We start from the raw sequence: 21,212 nt of genomic DNA on the forward strand, positions 1-21,212 counted from the left end.
GTCACTGGCAGACAAGGACAGATGCAGATTTATAAAGCTTTTATTTATAATTCATTTTTTTCAAAGTAATAGAATTGAAAAGTTTCTGGGAAAGCATGTGGTTTGACAAAACACTGAAGATTTATGAAAAACTCATTTAACACCGAAGGAAAAAAGGAAATGGGTGGGAGAAGTTACACAGAAGTAGTTTTCTTCATTTTTTTCCCACTGGCAACCTAGATTTGAGAAACAAGAAGGGTTATTTTGTGAAATGGTAGCATACCAGTAGCACTTCAACTTTCCGTATGCTACATAACGGCAGACGGTAAGCCATCTGTTCGGAGAAGCGAACGCCTGGAGGTTAAGGGGAGCTAGATGCTTTTTTTGAGTTGAGGGAGTTACACGGGTGCAAGGGAGGGGTAGATCAATAGATGACCCGATTATATAAACATCATTGCTGTTACCTACCATGTGTTAAACGCCAATTCCTAGTGTGGCTCTGCTCTGGACTATTAGGTTTGCACCCTAGGAGAAGGAAGACAAACAGTTGTGAGACAGAAACCAAGGGAGCCAAGCGTACAGTGTTTGAGCAGGAATTTTTATAAACTTAAACTTGTGTCTGTCTTATGGTTCGAAGGATAATTCTAATTGTACTTCCTAACGTTAGGATCTCTGCACTCCTCTATGTTGGGTGTTTTTCAATTTTGAGAAGGTAAAAAATAAATGTATTAGGAAGACTTAGGAAGGTATTATTTTGCCTCTGATTCACTCTAAAAATTTACCTATGAAATACTTTGGTTATAAACACAAAAGGATTCGGTCAATAAGCAGTTTAAGATAATAGTAATACAGTTCTACGCTACAAATGATAACGGGTTCCTGTTGGAAACTGTCACATATAGCTCCTGTAAAGGCTTTGTGCTTGCTCACCGGCGTGGCTACAGATAAACATCTCCTGTGGCTGTTTCCAGGATGAGTGAATGTTGAATGAACGAATGTATGTGTGGTTGATGAGTTTGGAAAAAAAAAATGGAATGACTGTTCATAGGGTGTAACCAGCTGGGTTCCCTGCCAGTGTATCTGTATTTGCCAGGTGTCTTTAATAATTGATCCAGATGCACTTTTTCCTGGTAATCCTTCACAGTTCTATAAGAATTTGTAGCACAAAAGGAAATCTACTATTTCTAGAGATATGGTTTAAATTCTACACACACATAATTTTCAACTGTGGCTTGTAGATACTCAACTCTACCGTACAAGGCCCTAAAGAACCTTATCTCATCTAGGATTTAGCTGTGTTTTGAGCAGATGACTGGACTACATTACCTCCAGACAACCCTTCCACGTGAAGTTGTCCAGTGATATAATCTTTGACTATAATCTGTACAGTCAACATATGCTCTATTCTGCAGGTCAATTTATTGTAAGGGCACAGGGACAAGTTAACCGCAGCAGTGAGCGGAACCGCTTTCGTAGTGCATGGTTTCCTAGGGAGTTTCCGGTTTCCTGTATATGTTTTTGTTTTGTTTTTCAAAAGGACATAGGAAGTACCTCTTCCCCGAAGCATGCTTCAACATCTGATTGCTTGCAGCACTTCTCTACCATAGCATTGAAACCATCAGCAATTGTCTTTATTTGTTCTTCTGTCATCTGGGGCTTGCGTTTGATGAGGTTGATAAGCAATCTGAAAACAAAGCCAGAATACACAGTTGACGCTACCTGCTGTAGTTTGATTTGCCAATTTAAAATATGCCATTCTATGCAGGTACAGCTCATTTATGAACTGTTTTTGTCACATCTAGAGGAGTCTCTGCCTATTTGTGACTCCAAACTCCCAGTGCACCACAACCATCTGTTCGCTTTTTTGTTATCCTGGTTGCAGGAGGGGGAATAAATGTTATTGAAAGGATCTGTATGTTGTTTTAATTAAGTACATGTTAAGACTTGCAACAGCAGGGGATCTACATGAAACTGGTCAGTGAAGACACTGATTTTATTTGAAGAAAATACCCTATTTTGCCTCTTCTACATGATGTTATGCACTGACAAGCTCAGTACAAACACATAGTTCCATCTGGTTTTCTCCCTGTTGCTAGGGTAGTCCCAGTCAGATGGTGAAACGGGGTTTGTAGCTTCCCTCTGCCCCATCTGAAGTGTGACACTTCAGAAGTTTTTCTACAAGGTATTTCTTTTAGCTTACTTCATGTTCCCTAAATCCCGTTCATCAGAAGAAGCAGTGCACAATTTTTCATCGAAGCTGAACATATCAGGGTCAAATGGTGGAGGCACATATTTGGTATCTACGCCCAGTGCAGTGAAACACGGCCTCCTGTAAGCATAGGAGTCTCTGCAGCAATGTGCAATGTTGTCATTTATAGGTGTGGCCTCATGTCTCATGCACATGTCGTGAATCACAATGCTCAGCTGAAAAGAGAACGGGAAAAGGACAAACATGAGCGACACCTTCTACAATAACAGGAGAAATATGTGATCTTTGTGTCACAATAGCACAGCTGGAAGTGGAACCTGTTGGATCTAAACACCTGCTTGGAAATGGCATGGTCTTAAAATTTAAAATAAGAATGTATTCCTGGAGTCGGGCATTTTTTCCTCTGCAAATGGCCTGTGCTTTGGGCTACAATCAGTGAGCACTTTCTTTTTTAAGAGACTGTTTAGCTTTTCCAAATGCAAGCTGCTGCAGACCTAATCGACTTACTTCCGCTTTCTGCGGCAGAGCAAAGTTTAGCTAAGATTTTCACAAGCTACTGAAAGACACCTATTTTAGGTTCTCACGTCCATTAAAAAAGAACAGACTTCAAACTGTGTTTGGTAGATGCTTAGCCTGGGATTTATGAAAAATCACTGTGAGTTTACTATCTCACCAGAAATCAACTTTTTTGAGAACAGAAGAAATCTCCAAGAGGAGTAGGGACAACAAAGAAATGTACTCACATATCCCTCAGAACAAGGTAAACGTTTGTCTTCAGGAAGCTGGCAGCACTTAGTACCAACGGCTGTCATTTTCTTTCCAATTTCAAGCAAGGCATCAGTTGATACCTGAGGCATTTTCTTAGTGTAGCGGATCAAAAGTCTGAAAAAGTAATATCAAAATGACTCTTGCATTTGAAGAATGCTAGACCACTGAAGTGAAAATAGAAGTGAAGATCAAATCTGCCCAAAGCAGCCACCATCATTGTTTGCACTCAAGAATATTTATCGGAAAGTACTTACGCTTTAAGAAACTCTGCCTCGCCGTGGGTATTGAGAAACTCGCAGTTTGTCTTTACGAGATCCTGAGTTTCTTTGATATGTTTCTCCAATTCCACTTGCTGCAGACAAGTATGAATTTATTAGTAACGTTAGAGCAGGACATCCTGGTAACAGTCATAGAAATATACCTTTTGACCTCTTCTACATCTTATTAGCTATAAGATACCTGTTTCGCCAGGCCAGTCACTTCCATATAGCCTGGATGGCTTTGGGAGGACTTGATTCTCACCTGGCTCTTAAGTTCTAACAGAAATTCCATTTAAAAAGACAGGAAGATTCTTGAAATCTAGTTTAAATTAATTACCTTTTGCACTTATTTTCTAGACAATGTCGGGGGGCGTTGTTTGTTTAAATCGGCCGAATGTTTTTCAAGTATAGGCTATACCCACGAGGGGAACATCCTCTTTCTAGCCCTTGGCCAAAGCTGTCAGTGACTCAACTTGTGCTGTGACTTGTGCGCAATTCAGCGGACAATGAGGAGACCTAAGTTTAGCTTGACATGAGCCGGCCATGCAGGTTGCCATCATAATCCAGGAGCGGCCATACTCAGTGTAGGCAGTGGAACCCACAGAATAATTCAGCTAACCAGCTATTAATCATCTTCAGGACAAGCAGAATCACTTCTGAGAGACAGTGGCACCAGGCAGCTGAGTGAGACTAGACTGAAACTTTCTAAGGTGACCAACAAAGTTACTCTGCATCTTTGTCATGGGCCCTGGACTGCTTCATCTCCCATCAGAACACTGACCTCCCCTGTGATAAGTCTCTCAGAATGCTTTTTTCCATAGGAGCTGCTCAACCTAGTTGTTTCACGATAGGTACCAAGCAAACATTCTAGTTGTCTGCAAACAAAGCTTTGCACCTACAGCATTTCCGTAGCAGTCAGCAGGGTTGTCTGTTTTGCAGCACTTCTCCAGGAGTGTTTCATATCCCTTAGTGATTCTCAGAATCAGCTGCGTGGAGAACTCGGGGTGTCTTCGTGAGTATTCATAAACAAACCTGAAAGACACACAAGCTGACAGAATTAGAGTGCTCGAATAACACGCTGCTTTCGTCACGTGCAATACAGTAATTGGCAATGACAGTTCCTCAGATGGGATCAAGCAAGGTGGACGACAAGACTGGAATGCTGTTTGCTTGTTCTAGCAGGATTGTTTTGGTCACTCTGTGTCTGCCAATGGGGCATATGTGAGAGGAACAAAATAGTTGCCTAGGTCAGAATACTTCTTAAGCAGATAATGTATGTGGGTATGCACAAAGCCCTTGAATAAAAGAAAGGCACTGATAAATTCAGCTTTGATAAGCAGGACAACACTGAACAGAAACAGACACAAAGCATGAATGAGAAACTAGGGATTCAGCTAGGGCTGAAGCTACATTAGTTACATCAGACTTCCATGTGGTCACATCTTTTCTCCATACGTGCTGAAAACACCCAAGAGGACAGTTTTTCCAGCGGTGCAAAAGGCCGTAGCCCAGAGAAGACAGAGGATAGTTTACAGGAACATTCAAATACAGGCACACATACTGTTGGCACTACTTACTCTGATAAGAATTCGTCATGGCCTGCCTCAAAGGCTTTACACACTTCCTTATCTTGTATGTATTTTTCAACTAGTGAGGGAAGATTGTCAGGTTTTTCATCAAATTCTCCTTCTATAATGCACTGGCTTCGTTCCACAACTGGCTTCTCGCAGCAGTGTTTGATTTTACTTGAGAGAACATCTTGTTTAGAGCACATATAGGATATAATATCTGCCTGTAAAATGAAAACATGTTATCAGACAAGCTATGAAATAACAGATTACAGGTAGATTAATTCATCTCCCCTCTCTTTTTCAGACTCCTCCCTTTTTTCATTTAGGGCACCTATTTACTTAGCACTTCCCTAAAGAAATGCTGTCTCCATGCAAAGAGGAAAAAATCAGAGGGACAAGCACATCCTGTGAGTGTCATTCAAGGGCAGGGGGAAGAATGAGGTTCCCTCCCTGACCATAGAGACTTTAAGAAGGCAAACTCTTGAAAGCCAAGGGAAGTCTTTGAATGGTCTGTCACAAGGATGCCTCATTGATCTTGTCAGTCCTGTCAGGTGCCCAGCTCTGACAGAGGGCAAAACATGAGAAACCCCAGAGCTTCATAAAGCCAGCGCTGGATTAATGGCAGTACAGACAACAGGACAGCAAAAACAAGTGCGGCCTTCTTGCCTCTGCTTGCTTTTGCTTTGTTTATGGTTGATTTTAAATGGGTGAATACCACCAAGCAATCTCCCTGATGAACGTTTTGATTTCAACCAAACGCACATGCCATATTGTAAGTTACGGCTCCTTGCCCTCATGATCATGAAGGGCTAGATCAGGAACTGGTCCAAAACCTAGTTCCAGTAACCGTCAGCTGAGCTGGCCATGGGTTTTTCAGTGGCCGAGGAAACTTCCAGCAGGGTTAAGCACAAGTTCCCTGGACTGGGAATGAATAGCTGCACAAATTATTGTCTTCCTAAACGTTTCTCAAGTACGTAAACATTTTTGGAAAAATACTGGGCTTACCATGTCATCCATGCACTCTACCATGTCCCCTTCACAGCACTCTTTGTGGAGTTCCTTAGCATCATGTAGGATTTTAAGAATTTCTGGGAGCGGAGCCTTGGGATATTTCTGGCTCAGGGCAGCAAGTTTACTAGGCGGAAAAGAAGAAAAATACAGTTGTTATAAAGCTCCGTATTGAACAGAAACCTTGCAAGTCACTAACACTTACGATCCTGTCAATCAGCATTGTTTCAAGTAAGTATTCACTCACTCTTCTCATCTAATTTCTGGCGGCTAGAAGAAGAGGGCACCGGCACCTCCATCAGTACCCAGTGCTCCTTTAAATCAACAGAAACAAGTTTGCGATTCTTCTGTTCCATCTGAGGTGTCTATGTGGGAATCACACCCTAGAATTCCTCTTGACTCTTGAGTGACTGTAAAGCATCCCTAGATTACTTGGCACAGATGTATATAGTCCTAATTAAACCTTTAAATCAAAGCTGACTATGTCTAGTAAGGCAATCCTCATCGATGTTAGTGTATTAGACTAGCCACAGAATGAAAGCAGTTCTCTGTGTGCTTAGGCAGGTGATCCACTTGTTAATTGCAGAAGTCTTTCTTAATCTTAAAAACACACCTTTGACAACAACTGTGATTCTGCTAAATTTGATTCTTTGACTGGTTTAAGGTTCAAACTAGCAACTTAGGTTGCTGATTACCAACATGCCTATCACTAGAAGCTGCAAGCATCAGAACGGGGCACAGCTTTGGCAAAAGCATAGACTAAATACACTGCAGTCTCTGGTTCCGAGTGACGCTGTATCAGTTAACTCTGCATCTCCTGGACTGGTTCTGGAGATGGGTTCATTTCTCTGTAACTCTCACGGCTGATCTTCTTACTAGGACTCACTATCAGCTTGGAATACATGGGTTCACCTTTGCGTCCAGTCTTTATGCAGAAACCTGATCAGAATTAAATTCTACATCTAAATAAAAAGGCTAAGAAATGGCTGTTGTCCAACGGAATAGAGATCAGTGGGTCAGTCTTCCACCACTAGGCCAATGGTCCTCAGCCAAAAGTATGCTATGATGTACCACGAGAGCAGTTTTCAAACTCAGTGTACAGAAGCAAATTATATATGCTGATATCTTTCTCTCGAGTAGTTTCATGGTTAGATGAACAAGCCTACATTTCATAAAAAACTGACTGGAACTTACTTTCCTTTGAAGGTTCTCTCGCCGAACTGCTTGAGGATTCCACAAGAGTACCGCTGCTTCACACTTAGTTTCTTGGCTCTTTCTTTGATGGCAACTGCCTACAGTAACAGGATGCACATTGTCACATTAAGCTCATTACATCTAATGGACTAGAGAAAAGCAAATCTGCAAATCCCACTTCAGAAACACAGCAGGTTTGGGTCCAGTTAGCTCTGATGAAAAGCCAAGCCAACTGAGAATTCCTTAGGCCATCCGAACTGGTTTGCGATCAACGTTTAACTTCCAGTCTATACACTATGCCTTACGGCACGGTGCTGCGGTTCAGCAAATGATACAATTTCACTGAAACCCTGTGGCTTCAAAGGAGCATGAAGTTGTTTTTGAAAGCCCTCAGTGATTCCTCAGAACTCACTGGGACTGAGTTTGAGGCAAAGGGAAAGTTTAGCTCATGCCATTCAAGGTTAACGTGAAATCTTGACTACAGTTCTCTAAAAAGCAAAGCTATGTGGAAGTCACCTGCCACTGATTCACAGGGCTAACACATGATCAATCCTGACCCTTTTCTAGAAGTCCTTCGTACAAAGATTTGCACCAACAGGAAGATTCTACCTGTTTCTCACTCTTTCTCCTCTATTTGCCTGGGCAACGAATAGGGGAAGAATAGGAGAGACCTCTCATAAACCTACATGTTGGAACGCGGCGATGGCACGTTAGGCTGCCAAGAGAGAGCTGTCTTTCCCTAGCACCGCTTCGGCAGCATGCCTTCTCCCTACACTTTACCACAGATGAAAAAAATCCAAATGCTACACGTTATTTGGATTCAGCACATCTGCACAATACTCATGGCTGCCTGATAATGTATTAGCAAAGGGACAAAAGGACAAGCTTAGTTATATACAGTTTGGTTCTTTTGTTTTTTCACTTAAAAAAACCCCGTATTTTTATTTTTTACCATCTCAGTTCATGTGAAGCCTTATGCAAATGTTTACTGAAAATCACCATGGGAAAGCACAAGTTTGGAATTATAAACCATAGTTTAACATTAGCCTTTTAAAATTACTTCTCGCTTTACAGAGAATCGCTGCTAAGATGAGAAGGGACCTGTATGTAGCAGATCAGTCGCTTAGTTTTTATTTGCAGTGAAAAATCTGACATACCTCTTTATCCAAGCAAGCACCGACATCGCTCTCTTTGCAACAGGTTTGAAGTGCATGTTCATAATCAGCAGCCAGGCCGAGGATTACTGGGGCGTACAAGAAGGGGTTTCTTCTTGCAACAGAATAGATGAAACTATAAGGAAAAGGAAAACATAAGTCACATGTTCCAATGACTGCAGCAAATGGCCTTAAATCTCTTACAGCTTCTACAACTTTTATTTCTAGTTTAGACATGTAATCTACTTTCCTAACAATGCCTACTAATGGTAAATGGCTGCAAAAATCTCACCGTTTCCAAAGCAGGACTCAATAACAATGATGGAAGGATGAACTCCTTATATTGTCAGTCACTTAGTTTATGTACACCTGGTTTTTTTTAAATGCGTTGTCAAATACATGAAAAATCTGATTTTGAGTGTGAAAAATGAATCTGTGGCCATTTCACCAAGATTTTATTGCCAATTCTTATTCTTTTTACTGTTATCTTTCTTTGTCCTTTCCAATTACAATGGGGATAGTGGGAACCTGGAGCAAGTAAATTATTAAATCAATATTGGAAACACTGTGGTTTTTTGGTTTTTTTGGCAGCCAATAACTTATAAATATAATTTACTTATAAAATGTGATCCCTTAAAACCCATTTTTGAATGGAAAAAACTGCTCTAGCATGGAGTGTAAAAAAAGTGATCACAGCTTTGAATATTTCGTGATTGCTCAACTGTTTTATACGTGCAGATATGAGGTTGAATACTTGCAACTTTCTCAAACGTCCTGCATGTCCACACAGTCTGTGTAGGCTGGGGATCCCTCTTCTGCACGATTAAATACTTCTACAGTAGAAAATGGCCATTTTTCTTACTCTCCCAGCAGTGCCACCCGGTTGTCCTCGTATTGCTTGCATATCACGTCAGAAGCTGGTCTTTGGTATGGCGGAACGTAGTTTGGGTGGTGAACTTTAAATGACAGGAAACAGTCATGTCTTTCAGGATCAACTTTACTACAGCAGTCAGCCATGTCACCATAGGACTCTCGGAGCTGTCCTACTTCGCAGATTTCACCCAGGAAAATGGAGGGCTGTATGGGAGATGCTGAGGGTCAGAATTATTCTGTATAGACAGTGTAATGTACATTTTATTTATCTGTAAAAGAAAACCCAGATTGAAAAGGAAATAGATTTTTACCAGATAAGATTTAGACCACAACTCAGAATAATCCATTATTTTCAATATGATTCAATAAAATGTTGTCTTATGTGGTCTGTTACCAAAACCGTGACAATGATTTATTGAAAAAAAATAATTTTAATCAAAATTTGAAATATTCTGTGCAAGACAGCCATCTCCTTTTCCTTACAATCTGAATAAGCTGAATTTTCAGGTGAACTATAGTAGGATTTGATAATCTACTTGATGGTCAGCTTGGGAAACCTTTTGGGAGGACTAAGGTAGTCATGTCGTTTGGTGAATGGTAGAGCTCGCAAGAGTATAAGCACCTAATTTCCTGGAGGGCCGGGCCAAACCTGCTAGACCTCCAGGGATCTCACATACCTGCGAACTCGTTTTGTTACTTGATCTTAGGGGAGTTTTCTTAAACTTTATTAAACGAAGCACCTTCAATTAGCACACATACCTTTTTCAGGTCACCCCAGTGTAAAAACCCACACGCTTTGGTCACTTCAATACCTAGAATTACACATGTATTTTACAGCTAGGGTATTTGTACTAAATGCTATTATTTATTTCCGGACAATGCTAAATTTATCGTGCCAAAGTGTTGTGTTTGTGCTCCAACATATGGCTCCGCACATCATTTAGGCACTTCTGAAAGGCAGAGTTTCAGAACCTGGCAAAACCAAGTTCTTTGCTTCAGCACTAAAATCTGAGCACTGGCCATTGACAACAGCAACACCTGAAATGATCAGGTTTAAATCCTCAGTGCAGATGATTGTGGCAGCTGCACAGAACGAGGAGAAACCCCATACCAAAGGATTCACTGCCTACCAGTGAGTCTGTGCACTTCGGAGCATCCTCATTGGCCGTGCACGTCTGTGCCAGATCAACGACGTCCTTCACCAGCTTAGAGAGTCCTTCATATGAACATTTCTGGAGGTACTGGGCGAATGTAATCATCGTACTGAAACACAAAGCACATTTTGGAATATGGAGGTAAGAAACGTAACAGTCAATGCTTCTGAAGGTGCTTCTGGATTCAAAACTGTTTGTTCAAATGGCATGCACAAATGCTTAAACAGAGTACCACGAAAAGCACAGCATCGCATCCCATATCCTTCCTCTTCTCACCTCCTTTCTGAAAAATGCTTTTGACCTTCCTTCCCAAGGACAAGAGTCTTGAATAATATTAGAAAGATAACAGCAGAGCCAGTGTTTTGAGTTTTCTCCTACTTTTACCAGCGTATTCGTAACTGCCATAAACATGGCAATGGTTTTCGCTATTGTTACAAACGACGATCTTTAGGCTGCGTTCTTTCAGAAGTAGTTACGCTCCTGTCGGGGCCCTCTGCTGTTCCCAAAACCAGTTTCAAAAGGAAATAATTGAATTGTCTCAGAAAACCTGTCACGGGCTTGTTTTTTTGAGGTTGGTGGTTAGTTTTGGTTTGGGTTTTTTTGTGTTTTTTTTTTTTTTTTGTAATACCTCAATCCAGCATAACTCCTCTCCGTCCTACGGTTATCAAAACTGTCTTACTCAGGCTTATTTTCTTCCCACATAAGGTTTGCAGGGAGTTCTTTTCCCAGAGAGCAAGAAAGTCATTGTGACTTTTGCAAGTCTTAAAATATTTGTAGGCTCTGTATACTAACAGTAAGAAGGCTAAGTCAACGCCATGCTTCAGTGAGACAGATACTCTTCACTAGCTCATACGGTGTGTTTCAGCTTTCCTTTTTTTGCCTGATATTAACAGAGATGGAAAACGATTAGAAAACATGAGCTGCACATTCACTTACACAGCCTTAAATGTCTCTTCACCCAAATCTTTGTAGCGACGGGCAATCTCGCTCTTGTGCTCTAGGAAGAAAAACAGAGAAAAACGATGCTCACTGTCACGTTGGCTGTGTGAGACCCCTTAAAGCACGCGTTCCGGGCACCTTGGGCCAGGTTTTCAGAGGTGGTCAGTACTCACCCAGCTCTTATACTTAAGGGGGTAATATCATGGCTTTGAAACAGACCAAGCTAATGCTGAGCACCTGTAAAACCCCTCCATTGCGTACACCATACTGGGTAATCTCTACTGCTTTTCTGGGAACTTCAGTCTAAAGCTTTCCTTGAGCCACCTTGAAACCTTTCCTGTCTCAGAAGACCATCCTTGTCCATTTGTCAGCAGATACCTAACTCTTATGCACGCTCATCTTTCTGAAGAACCCAAGTGTATGATTTTTAGGGTTTTAACAGAATATTTACCTCTGTAAGCACATACTTAATGCAAATATTCAAAATGAGTGCTGTAGCTTACTATTAAGGATTAGCAAGCATGTCCTTCGCATAACCAACAACATATTGTGCCTACGCTACAAATAAAGTAATGCAGCTGCTGTTTGATTAGAGCAAGCATTAGCAGTATTTCCTCTTTTTGAACACAAAATTATTAACTGGGCAGATTCATATTCTTGTTCCACCCAGCGCACATCAGCTGTGCTTTTCAAGAGAAGGAAAGCAGATAAATCCACGCACTTGGTCCTGATGGTAATAAATACAGGTTGCAGTTACACCTCGCTCTTGGAGAGAAGGCTCCCGCAAGATTTTCCCAACAGATATCAAGTCATATGGCCGCACTAACGAATGAGCTGGAATGGGGCAGTCGTTTTGTTCTGGAAATACCATTCAGGAACATATAGAAAATGTGAAGAGTAATTCTTTTACCTAATGGCATACGCCTGCTTTGATAATAAAGGTTTTGGTGCAGAAAATCGTAATTTAAAGACTCTTTGCTGCTGACCGCTGGCATTACCAGCCGGGTCCTGAAAACTCAAGTTTTGTTAAATCTGGGTATTTTCATGTTTCAAACAAAAATCAAAAATACCAGTTGGAAAAATTTCTAGGGCTGCCTGCAGAAATATTAATTTGACCAGGGCCTGCAGTTTTATAACACAGGGAGAAATGACACGATGGGAAGCTTTTGGCTAGCCTTCTTGTAGCCAACTGAGGTGTAGATTTTTTTTGGATTTTTGACCTAGTCGTGCAAAAACCATTGCCTTTAATTGGTGAGGAGCTCACTTATGAACGACCGCTCAAAAGACAGCACTTCCAAAAGCACAGTGCATCCAGTTTCTCTATGCTGGAAAGTAACAGATTCTGAATAACCAACCTCCGTTCATGTACTACACTGAGGCTGCAAAGGGATGTCACCGAACTTACTCGCCCCATTAAGTTAGGCTGTCTGGAGCACTCCACCCATCTCCTCACCATTTCTTCATTTAGTCTCCTCTTAAGTCAACCAATTTTTTTCTGTTCTCTTTGGATCAGGCTTGCAAGAATTGTTCACAAAATTGCATTAAAGTCATGACATAGTCTTTGCAGCCATTGTTATAGCAACCAATTAGCCCGTTCTTACCTGCATCTCGAGCAAGTCTCTGCAGATTCTTTGATGTAGCAGAACTTAAGAGGAAAATGAAGGAAATCAACGTTACCCACTTCATGGTTGCAGATTATGATGTGGGCTAAATTACTCAGAAATGCTAGGAAGATTGAAGGGAAAGCGTTTTCTTATATACCCTTTACTACCTGCGCCTGTAAAATATTAACCATAGAACTGGCATTTGTAGATTTCCATGTGGTCTGAAGAAGATTACAAAACTTGGACTGTCCTTGTCAAAAATGAATTTGATATTATTTGTTTATTATGTGTTACTCTGGGCCTTTTTGTCCTGCAAAGGTTGAACCTTCCAGCACCCAAATAGATAAAGTTTTGCGTAAATTTCCTTATCAAATGACAAACAATGAGTTCAGGGCATCAGACAAAGAAGTCATCCAGACTAATCCTAAAGCTCTGCTTTTTATTTTTTTTTCTTTCGCTAGTATTTGTCCAAAAGCAAAGCAGGTTGGTATCGTACAGTAACAATTCACCCAGATTAGGACTCAGTCCACATACTTGCTTGCAATTAGACAATATTAGTTTTAAATCACTTAAAAGAGATGGCTCATCTAGACTTTGCTGTATTTTTACCAATTCGTATTTTTTTTATACCAGTAAGCACAAAGATACAGGTAAACAGCAGCTCTGCTTTCAATTGGCTTCTAAATTCTTAAAGAAACGGAAGGTGAAAGTGTGGAACAGGTACCAAGAAGTCTGAATCTCACTATATCTTTAGCTCATGCAGACGACGGATCTGCATCAGTAAGTTGGAACTCAACTTCTACACTGTTCAACACTGCATCTCACTCCAAATTTTGGGACGTACGCTTAGGGTACTGTCCAAGAGGAAAGCTGCTCAAGCAGCCAAAGGGCCGATGAGAGCACCTGATTTGTTAGGTCCTGTTCTGGTTTGCTGGGGCTATTGCTATTCAGCAGGATCCAGAAAACTTCCAAATACATGTGTAAATATGCAAAAGCCGTCATTTCATGATTTTAGCAATTCCTCATTTGCGCTGACATCTTCCCAAGAGTAATCTCTTAATTAAGCACCGCTCTCTTCTGAAAAATTTCTGTTGATTAGTCAGTAACTTAGGAGATCAGATCCAGGCAGAATTGTACACAGAGCCCTGGGACATGGAATAAAGTTGAAATTAGTTTTCCACAACACTCAGGGACAGGTTAAAAAAAAAAAAAAACAAACAAAAAAAACCCCACACCCAAAAAAAAGTATAAGGTTGGATCCTCACCGAGTGCAAAGTGATGTGGTTCCACGGTGGGAAATACTGTGATTTGCTTTTAATGAACTTCTCTCTCTGGTGGCTGGATGTCAACCCACACAACGATTCTCAGTGCGCTGCTGCAGGTCATGCTCTGCCTCGCAACCCACTGCTTCCAGCAGCAAGTACCCACCCCCTATAGCTTACAGCAACGTCTTCTAACTCTTCCTTAGTCCTTAAGGTTCTCTTTTCTACCCTGTTTTTTTTTTTTTTTCCTGCAAGTGGGAAGTTTTACCACAACTCTGTATTATCCCTACTGGGAGTAGTGTGAGGAATTCAATTTTCAGCTTTCTGGAAATTTGACCAAAAAACCCACAAACCAACAACAACAAAAAACCAAAAAACCAAAAGTTCACTTTGTTTCTGAACTCGAGTTTTTAAACATGTCTTAAATAAATGATGTGTCTAAGCATAAAATATTTGCAGGCCATTTTCATTTAGAAATATGTCAAGGCAATGCATCTCGCCTTTCAGAAAGACCATCCTGTTCTCCATGAATAACCATGTAAAACTCAAATGACTTTACAGCATAGTTTGATACAATGAGACTTGCCCTAGTTGCTGCTTTTGCGGGAGTGTGTTGCATTTTCCCAAGTCCAGTCCTGGTATCTTTGCAGGTGAAAAACAGCATTCTTGTTAGTGATTTAAAGGAACAAGGCTCTATTTTGAGGAATGAAAGGTTACCTGGATAACTTGTACACAAAGGATGGTGAGCAAAAGCCAAATTTGCAGAAAAGCATCCCAGTTTTAGTGGCAATGTTAGAAATAGGGATTGTTTTCAGATGGTTGTAGCAAAATCCCAACTTTCTGGAGAATGATGGGAATTATGATGAACAATCTGGGCCTTTCAGACCTGCGCTGCTTCAGCCTAACAAAATTCCAGGCAAGAGCTGGTTAAACACTTCAGTCTGTACTTGGTTTTGCTGACCATATCCCTCTGTCAAAGAAGAACCCATCACGAAAATGTGGATCTTTCTGGTTAACCTGCAACCTTCAGAATGGCTGAAGGCTACCTGGCAATTTTTGGCATAGTCCTTGAAATCACTGACGCTTGGATATATCAGCACTCTGAGTTTGGATACTTCTGTGCGCATTTTGCATTGATATAAATGGTGAGAGGTGGATGGTGGATCCAGGGGCTTAACAATACTTTTCCAAGATCTCAGATAAAATAAACGCAAGGAGCTGACTCAGCAATCTGACAAGTACATTCTGACCCGATGGAAGCCACTGTAAAAATAGAACATAACTTTCCTACAAACACCAGTTTGATTTACCTGTGTCTTGAACCTGTGACTCCTTTGAAATCTTAACAGAGCATTCCGTGATTTAGATACATACGATTAGGTGTCTTTTTGATAACCATGAAGTCAGTGTAAAAGGCAACCAGACTGGAACACCGCCCAAGCCAAAGTGGTGAAAAAATTGTGGTAGTGGCGAGTTATGCCTCAGAACAGCTCTTGAAATGGTCCCAGGCTTTATCAAAGCAGTCTTTGGAAAATGACAGCTAAGGACTGGGAGGGGAAAGTATTTTCTGTTACACTGAAATTTAGCACAAGAAGAAGTCTCAATATGTAATGTTGCATCTTGAAAGCTATCTGGAATTTTCCCCTGCAGCATTGTGCAGTGTTAGCAAGAACGCTACTGGACCCCTAGAGTTAATATGTAAGTTTGTAATACAGGGTCCATGTTTATTTCTAGATATCTTCTGTTGTCTGTCCTGTACTTCATGCCAACATTTCATATAATTGCTGAAAGATCTGAACTCCAATGCTGATGTTTGTTTAACAATATTAAATATTATACTGAGCTTCCTGTTACTCAATTCTTCCATACTGCACTGAGTATACTTTCAACAAAGTTGCCCTGGTATTACAGAAAAGAACATACCAATTGCATTTTAAGATGAATGCGTTTTCACGCACGTTTATGTCTAAAGTTACAGGTGGTAACTAGTCTTATCGTAGATGTGGGGGACCAGAGGACAGTTATTCTAAGAGTAATTGACCTGGGGGAAAAAAAGGATGCCCCATTTTTCAATATTCCATCATACCATGCTGTGCAAAGCGAAAGAGTGGATACAAAGGGGATTGCTGCATTCTCAGACTCCCACTGGAGAAATACTTTCAGGGATACCTATTTACCAACTTCTGTCTGCTTCATTTTGTGCGGTGTGCTTTCTTAGGCTGGATGCAACATAATTACTAGGGATGAAAAGATGCCGTGGTAGAGCCATAGCTCTTGAGGAATTTCTGAGCCATGAATTTTACAGTAACATCTCCTTTATCAGAAAAAAACGCACCCATTCACCTCTACATTCAGGTGGTTTGCACCTGAAGGCAATTGCAGGAGAGTGGAAAGCATTCAGAAACTGAAGGGATAGCTATTCATATTTCACTGGATTAATGTTCCTACTAAAAGTTACACATACGTGGACCGAAATGTACTAAAATTGCAGGAGACTTTTGAGTAACAAATCTGAAAGATCATCATATGAACAGCTGCCCGTGCATTTTTGGAAAGTAGGTCCTTTTCAAAGTGATCTCTCAAAAATCAAAGACTGTTAGTAACCCTCTAATTTTGTGGCCCTCAGTTTTATTGACTGCCATTTCTCATGTGGTTTAAAGATCAAAAGTTTTGTTTGTGAGAGTGGACCGTGAGATATACACCAAACCTAAAGGCGTTCGTGTGCCAGGATCACAACCACCACCAGTAACCGCAGTCCTGTTTTGGAGGTGGTTTTGTTCTTTGTTTTGCTTTGGCTGTTTAAGAATCTAACGATAACATGAAGGAAGGCGGCCAACTAGCAATTTTTTTTCTGCCTCAGAATGAAAATTAACCTTCTGCCAAAGCAGATGGAACCAGCAAAAAGAATGCTACTTCTCATCTGTCTGCAGGTGGGGGTGAGATAATGCTGAAGAAGGGGTCGCCATTTCCTACTTCCAGTGCTGTGCCTACAGACATCTGGCTTAGCTGTTAGCTTTTTTAAACATTGGACAGTAGCTCTTTTTTCTAAATAACTGTAATTATCAGTATATTTCTAAATAAATGTCTGTAGCTCTGGACACATGCTCAGGTACTAGTCTTTTCCTGTTCTGGTGCATTATATTTGCTATTCTTATCACTGATGTTTGGCTCCCGCGCAAAACAAGTCAAACACCTCGAACAGATATATGCCTTTTATTTGAACAGAGATGGACTCACAGATATAAAATGAGCAAGAAGGCCCGTCTGGTGAGCAAAGATAAACATGGAAAGGGTTTGATCACTGTAGCAGAATAGGCAGAGACCTGCTAAGGTGTAGCTAACGGCATTCCATGACAGGGCATATTCTCTGGGCACAGTCTCAGTTCTGATGCTATGCCATTCATCTTGGATGATCAGCCGGTCATCTGCAGTTTTACAGAGTTTCCTCTCACTAAAATAAGCATTTTTCAGTCATCCAGAATGACTATTTATAGTCTCGCTGCACCTAAATAATTCAAACACCAAATTCCAATAAGCTTGATTTGTCATTTACTGTCTTACTCCTGTAGTCCTCTGCGGGAACACACCACAAGTCTGACCCTCAGCACCCAGATAGTTTTGCAAACCTGAACTTCACACCAAAATCCAGAACACAGACAAGGCCAGAAGGTGCAGCATTCGGTGCTTGCTTCTGTTCAGACCTCAGACAGGGTAACGTGCGGACCTCCTTGTCCTCTCTCTCATCAAGTCCATCTGGAAAGCAGACATTTTTAAAGTTATGCTGAGAAGCATACTGAAAAAAAGGTTTTCATATCTGTATGAAAATGTTTCGTATATGTATTGTTAGGTATGGTGGATATATGCTTTCCAAACTGCCAAATTAAGCTTGATTTTGATAACCTGATTGCATAATTTGACAATATATCTTCCAAAGTCCATCTCAAGACACACACACACACACAAATGACTCTGCTATTTGAAGTTATTCCCTTCTTTTTGTTTAGGTAGTCCCCGAATTACCTGTTAACAAGGCATTTACTGTGGCAGGGCTTGGAAAAGGTTCTTTCACACTGTGCTGGCCCTAAAGGCCTTGGGAAGGCCTCACAAGCAGATGAAGGAGAAGCCAGTGCAAGCCACTCTTGTTTCTGTGTCTTGTTGACGAGGTCTCAGTAGGCTCCCTATTTCACTATGCTCTATATTGTCAACATTACTGTTTCTCGTTTATGGGACTATAAGGATTTATAGCTTCATTAAAGTATATTCTGTGCTGCCTTCCCTGAAGAAGCGGGTATCTGTCAGACACATCCTTTTGAGTGCACAGTTTGAAAATGATTCATGTGTGGTCTTCTGCTAGAATTTTTCTGCTAAGCTGTTTGCCTCTGGCTATATTAGGCTTCAGACAATACACGCTTTCCCTGTTCCTCCTACTTCATCCTTTACTTTACTGGCAATAGTAGTGATATTAAGACTGCCAGCATCAGGCTTCTGAATCGGCTTTATCCTATTCACTGTGGCGCTTGTGTATATTTCTTTGTTGCTGTGCTCTTTACTACACCAGTGAGAAGTTCACCTTTACTATTTGCCTGGCTGTGGTAAAATGGAGATGTAACTAAATGTCGGTTTCCAGCCAAGTTGCACCAATGGGCTCCAGATCAGTTACTGTAGTAGAGTATCCACTGAAATGCTATGTTGCTTTGCTTACGGTAACCCCTGCAGCAGTATCTCGCTACATGTATCACTTCCAAAAACCTAGATAATGGTTTACAGTAATCCTAACGTATACTGAGCTCTACTGGGAATGCTGCACATTTTCATGGTCTGGCCCTGGGTTCTCCTACGCATGACACAGCTATTTACCAGGTCTTTCATCTCTCTTCTAGTTTCCTGCATACGACAAGTCAAAATGGCTCTGATGTATATTTTCAAGAATGACTTTTCTCCAGAATATGTGTTTAATAGTATATTGCTTCTATATGATGCCTTTTTTTTCATATGCAGATCTTCCGAGTGTCCTTAGGATGCTGGTAACAATTATGACCCTCTGATCAAAGCTTATTTTTGTTCTTTCAAGTTCCTACATTCAATCTCCCATACAGTAGCTTTAAATGATGTTTCCCTTAGGAAAAAATGCATTTTTCATAGCTTTCTCTTTGTGATTTAGGACTGCTGTGTGAGAAACCATATTTATGCCTCTCATAGCATCTCAGTTTAGCTCTGCTATTCCAAGAACATCGTGTAACAGCGTTCTGGGGGTGCGTGGGGTCCTTCATAAAACCACCTTCAGATTACTTACAGCAGTTTCTGAAGACCCTCCTTCCCCACTAGGCTGGTGGAGCTTATTACACATGCAGGGGACTGCAAGATCCTTCAGTCGCACGTACGTTTTTCTATGGGTATTAGTAAAATTAACATGAGAGCTCCTGGTTGCCATATTTCTAGAAACAATGTCCCAATCCCCATCTTGGCAGCAACATGCTTTGCAGCTGTCTGGTCATTCACACTGCAGAATATCACTGAACTTCAGAATGGGCAAGCTAGTCTCTGCTCTTTGCTTTATCGTTTGGATGAACTGCGTATCTTGCATACCCATTTCCTACTCTTCCTGGGGGTTTATATACACTAGGTTGACATGGGAAAAAACACGTTAAATATTTTTTAATGAAGGCTTTATAGGACATAATAATATCTTTTAGATGGGGGATATCTTCTTTGTTCTTGTTACCTGTTGAAAGCAAGCTGTGGGTAAGTTAGCAAGTATATCATATACGGTGAAGCAACGAGCCAGAAATCACCTTGCTCTTCCACGTTCCCTATTTAAATAAGTCAGAGAGAAGAGACTGAGTTCATGCCTTGCTACACTTCTTATTATGCTGTCTTTGCATCCAAAGTATTCCCCGTTTCAGCATTAAACTCTGAAGTCTTTGAGTCCTGTTAGCGAGTCTTGTTGCCTGTCCTGCTTTTCAAATCCTGTGCATTTGATCCCTACGGCATTCTACCATCCCTACCAATTTGCCTCACGAAATCCACGATGTGGTGATGTAGCTGTTTTCCTTATCAAGTAAATGTTGCCAAGTGTCGTGCTTTGGCAGCGAGTACAAGAACGGTATTGTTTTGCCTCATGAGGTAATACCTTACTGATCATAGCCGTTTCACATTGACTCCTCTACAATGCACTAAATTGCTTGAACCTGTCCAGTTTTTCCAGCCTTCAATGTTTTGTGAGGGCTATTGGCTGGCAGGTTCTGTCACTTCTCAGCATTAGTCTCTTTTTTCTGTGTCCCCGTGACTTTTTTTTTTTTCTATCAATACAAGTAGGTAATCTGCAAAGTAGAGGAGGTATTGGCTTGATCCTTTTGTCCATTTCTAGTTATAAGGTCACTCAGAAAACATCAGAGCAAAGTTTTGGTATGAGTGAAGTGCACATCTAATTACAAAATAGATCTAGGAAAGAATTGCCCTAGGTGCAGCGTTACTCAGTTTTCATTAAGTCCTTACCAGAAAGAACCTTTTGCTTCAGTATTTTTTACAAATTTGTTTGATATGCTATCTGGAATTTAAATTGTTGCAGTAGTGTGATTGATGTTTGTTTCATGATACAACCGTCGGTGGCATTCTTTTTTCTTCCTCTTACATAATTCTCGGGAGGCCTTTGGAATCCAGTACGTTCACTTGTGCCCTAGAAACGTTTTGGCACTCGGTTTCCAATTTCCATGCTGCCACCTGAGCTTTGCAGCCTGAGTTCTTGTGTTTTATGATCCACCTATTATTTGCTGTTTTGTATCCCGCCGATGTCGTATCTCCGCAGTAGCTCATATTCTCAGGGGCTGCTTGCATTCTTCTTTGAGGTGCTGTTTAAAACCAGTTGGCGTAGCTGATATATGCGGAACTATATACATTTCATAGGTCTGTTTTTTCAATAGCACACAAAGCATTGACTTTATTTAAACGCTATTTTTATTTCTCTGCTTCACTTCCCGCCCATTTTCATATATTTTTCATGTGTTTTCATGTTTGGTAAACTGCTGTTGAATCTGTTCTACCTACTCTTATATTTATCTGGGAGCTACTTCATGTATTTCTAACGACCCTAACAGATCTGCTGGAAGCTCTCTGAAAATTCTCACTAAGAGTCTCTGCAGTTCATCCTTTTCAACAGCCCATCTCCGTTGTGGCTATTTTGTTTCCGATAGCTAATAAATGGCATTCAACCTCAAAGAAATCGTTGGTGGCACTGTGC

At 40.9% G+C, this 21,212-nt stretch overlaps 1 protein-coding gene across 1 annotated transcript; it reads right to left on the bottom strand.

Annotated features, from left to right (window-relative positions):
* Positions 1–22: 22 nt before the first annotated feature.
* On the bottom strand, positions 23–12,840 carry LOC142055921 (albumin-like). Its single transcript, XM_075089960.1, has 15 exons — positions 12,711–12,840; positions 11,107–11,167; positions 10,147–10,279; positions 9,006–9,220; positions 8,147–8,279; positions 6,990–7,087; positions 5,793–5,922; positions 4,794–5,008; positions 4,116–4,248; positions 3,211–3,308; positions 2,932–3,070; positions 2,180–2,403; positions 1,531–1,663; positions 448–504; positions 23–215 (listed from the first exon to the last, which is right to left on the bottom strand). The coding sequence occupies exons 1-14, from the start codon at positions 12,793–12,795 to the stop codon at positions 454–456; spliced, it is 1,848 nt and encodes a 615-aa protein (XP_074946061.1). The 5' UTR covers positions 12,796–12,840; the 3' UTR covers positions 23–215; positions 448–453.
* Between the last annotated feature and the right edge of the window lie 8,372 nt (positions 12,841–21,212).

This window comes from Phalacrocorax aristotelis, chromosome 4 (genome assembly GCF_949628215.1).
Source record: "Phalacrocorax aristotelis chromosome 4, bGulAri2.1, whole genome shotgun sequence".
Taxonomy (NCBI): Eukaryota; Metazoa; Chordata; class Aves; order Suliformes; family Phalacrocoracidae; genus Phalacrocorax; species Phalacrocorax aristotelis.